At 51.1% G+C, this 2223-nt stretch overlaps 1 protein-coding gene across 1 annotated transcript; it reads left to right on the plus strand.

Moving 5' to 3' along the window:
* Positions 1–213: 213 nt before the first annotated feature.
* Positions 214–1908, plus strand: si:ch211-176l24.4 (uncharacterized). Its single transcript, XM_053886376.1, has 3 exons — positions 214–391; positions 850–1654; positions 1746–1908. Exons 1-3 carry the CDS (start codon positions 363–365, stop codon positions 1899–1901), a joined length of 990 nt encoding a protein of 329 aa, XP_053742351.1. The 5' UTR covers positions 214–362; the 3' UTR covers positions 1902–1908.
* Positions 1909–2223: the final 315 nt, after the last annotated feature.

Raw genomic sequence — 2223 nt, forward strand, 5'->3', positions numbered from 1 at the left:
GTTCGCAGCAGGCCAGATCCTCCACAACTCCACCTGAAAGACAACAATGAAACCAAAAAGTCTCGTAGTGTGGAAACAGGTGGTCGATTATGTATATTGACGTCAAGAGAGTTGGGGTAATTTATGCATAAGTTTGATTCAATTTCACGACGTCTATGGCTAAAACGTCAGACTGTATTGAGGTTTTACGATTTCTCTTGAACGCAACATGAACTACAGACGCTCCCTGGCGGCACGTTTGAAGCTGAATTTTGCGGCTAAATTCTGCGCCTAGCTTCGGTTATAAGTCGTTTATTACACATTTCAGCGAGTTTCACCTTGATTTTTTTAGCAAATTCCGGCGACGACTGGTCCGTGAAGTCATGCAACGTCCTGGTTCCGACGACACTGCGTGAGTTTTAACTTGGGAGAGTGAAAGTTCCGACATGAGCGCGGTGTTGCTACCTCTGTTTTCCAGTTAACCGATCGTGGTTTTAGGTTCTACAGGATGTAACTGTGGCTTTGTACCTTAGCAACGTGCTAGCGTCACAGGAATGTAAAGAAAAGTCCAGACTTGAACTGATAGTGCTGCATGGAGCCTCGCTCAGTGCATGGTAATAAAGGCCATTGACTACTATTTTAAGCCTCGAAATCTTCGATATAAACCAATAGTGATGTAGGGAAAGTGTAATTTACACAACAATTGAAAACCTAATTGTATGAAAATGTATGAGATTTAGAAATGTATGTATTCCATGTCGGATAAATAATGGTAGCAGTTGAGAGCAGGCTCTGGAGGTCACCTCGCTGTGACCCGGGCTCCCGTCACTGAGTGACCTGCAGCGTAAAGGTCACGTGTTTGCTCCACAGGCCGACGCACGACAGCGACCAGGCGACCAAGGCCTTCTGGAAGGCTCTGATTCCAGCAAAGAAACAGAAAAAAGCCTCCAAGAAGGATAGAAAAGACAAAACGACCGTGGAGGCCAAACCCAAAAAGAAAAGTGCCAAAGAGAAAAAGGGGAAGAAAGAAAAAAAGAAAAAGAAAGAGAAGCTGGACTCCAATGTCAGCGCCAAGTGTGCTCCCCCTGCGCAGAGTCACATGACCCAGGAGTCCCCCGCGAGAAAGAAGAGGGTGGCCTTTCACCTCATGCCGCTCTACACCTACAAGAGGCACCCGGAGCTCGCGGCGCCGTCGTCGGTCCAGCCGGGGGACAGCGACTCCCCGCCGGACATCGTCGGCAGTCAGGACCTGTTCATCACCCAGAACCACTTCCGAGCGTCGCCCTCGGACCCCTCCAGCGAGGAGCTCAGGACCCCTCCTCAGTCCAGAATGGTGCGAGCCAAAGTCCGATGCACAAGCAAGAGTCCTCATAGAGCTCCTCAGCGATCCAGCACAGCCACCCAGACCGAGAACTTCTTCACATCTGAGCTGTCCAGCCTCCTGCACTTCCAACAGAGCGCAGGTTCGAGCGCCGGGGACACGCAGCCGCTCGACCTGAGCCTGCCTCACAGGTGCCGGGCCGGCGGAGGGATGCCAGAAGGCGGGCAGAGGTCTGGCGCCATGAGCGACGAGGACAGCACCCCCAGCAACGGGTCTCAGCTCGAGGCCAAGTCTGTGAACACCGTGACGTCCAGCGACGAGAGCGACAGGGTTGGCAGAGCGGACCTGGCACAGGTGAGCGCCGTCATCTCACCTGTGGTCTCAGATCCCTCATGAGTCACATGACGTTCCTCCCTCCCCGCCGACTGTGAATGTGTGTGCACAGGTCCGAGCGGTCCAGATGAGGCTCAATGAGTCCTTCTTCTTCAAAACCAAAGGCGACACTCAGCCACCGAGACCCGAGTCCCCGCTGATGAAGCTGAGTCAGGGCAGAGACGGGAAGAAGCCCAAGAAGAAGCTCAAAGGTTCCAAAACCACCTGAGCATCTTCTTCTTCATGGTCACATTTCTGGGTTTGGAGTTCTGAAAGTTCAATCAGCACTTTACTGTTCATGTTTTAATGAAACTGAATTTCATGAAGTCGAGTCTGTCTTCGGTTTTAAAGCCTATTCAGACCACTAGAAATGGTAATAAATGTGTTTGTTATCGTATCTTATCGTCCCAAAAACATTGTCACAGGGCTCTTTAAACCAGAAGGTTGAGTTTCAACCCTCAACCTTGACTCTCTAGGTGGCTTTTCAGTGGAGTCTACGTCCACTGTTGTACAGCTCAAGCTCTCCAAGTACCAGTGTGCTGGTCCTGGGA

Source organism: Synchiropus splendidus, chromosome 14, assembly GCF_027744825.2.
Source record: "Synchiropus splendidus isolate RoL2022-P1 chromosome 14, RoL_Sspl_1.0, whole genome shotgun sequence".
NCBI classification, from domain to species: Eukaryota; Metazoa; Chordata; class Actinopteri; order Syngnathiformes; family Callionymidae; genus Synchiropus; species Synchiropus splendidus.

What these genes read in the sequence shown, in the direction of transcription:
- si:ch211-176l24.4 (XM_053886376.1), top strand. Translation starts at nt 363, where the DNA reads ATGCAACGTCCTGGTTCCGACGACACTGC. An exon ending in CCTGGTTCCGACGACACTGC is followed by an intron (nt 392 to 849) that starts GTGAGTTTTAAC and finishes TTTGCTCCACAG; the next exon opens with GCCGACGCACGACAGCGACC. An exon ending in GCAGAGCGGACCTGGCACAG is followed by an intron (nt 1,655 to 1,745) that starts GTGAGCGCCGTC and finishes GTGTGTGCACAG; the next exon opens with GTCCGAGCGGTCCAGATGAG.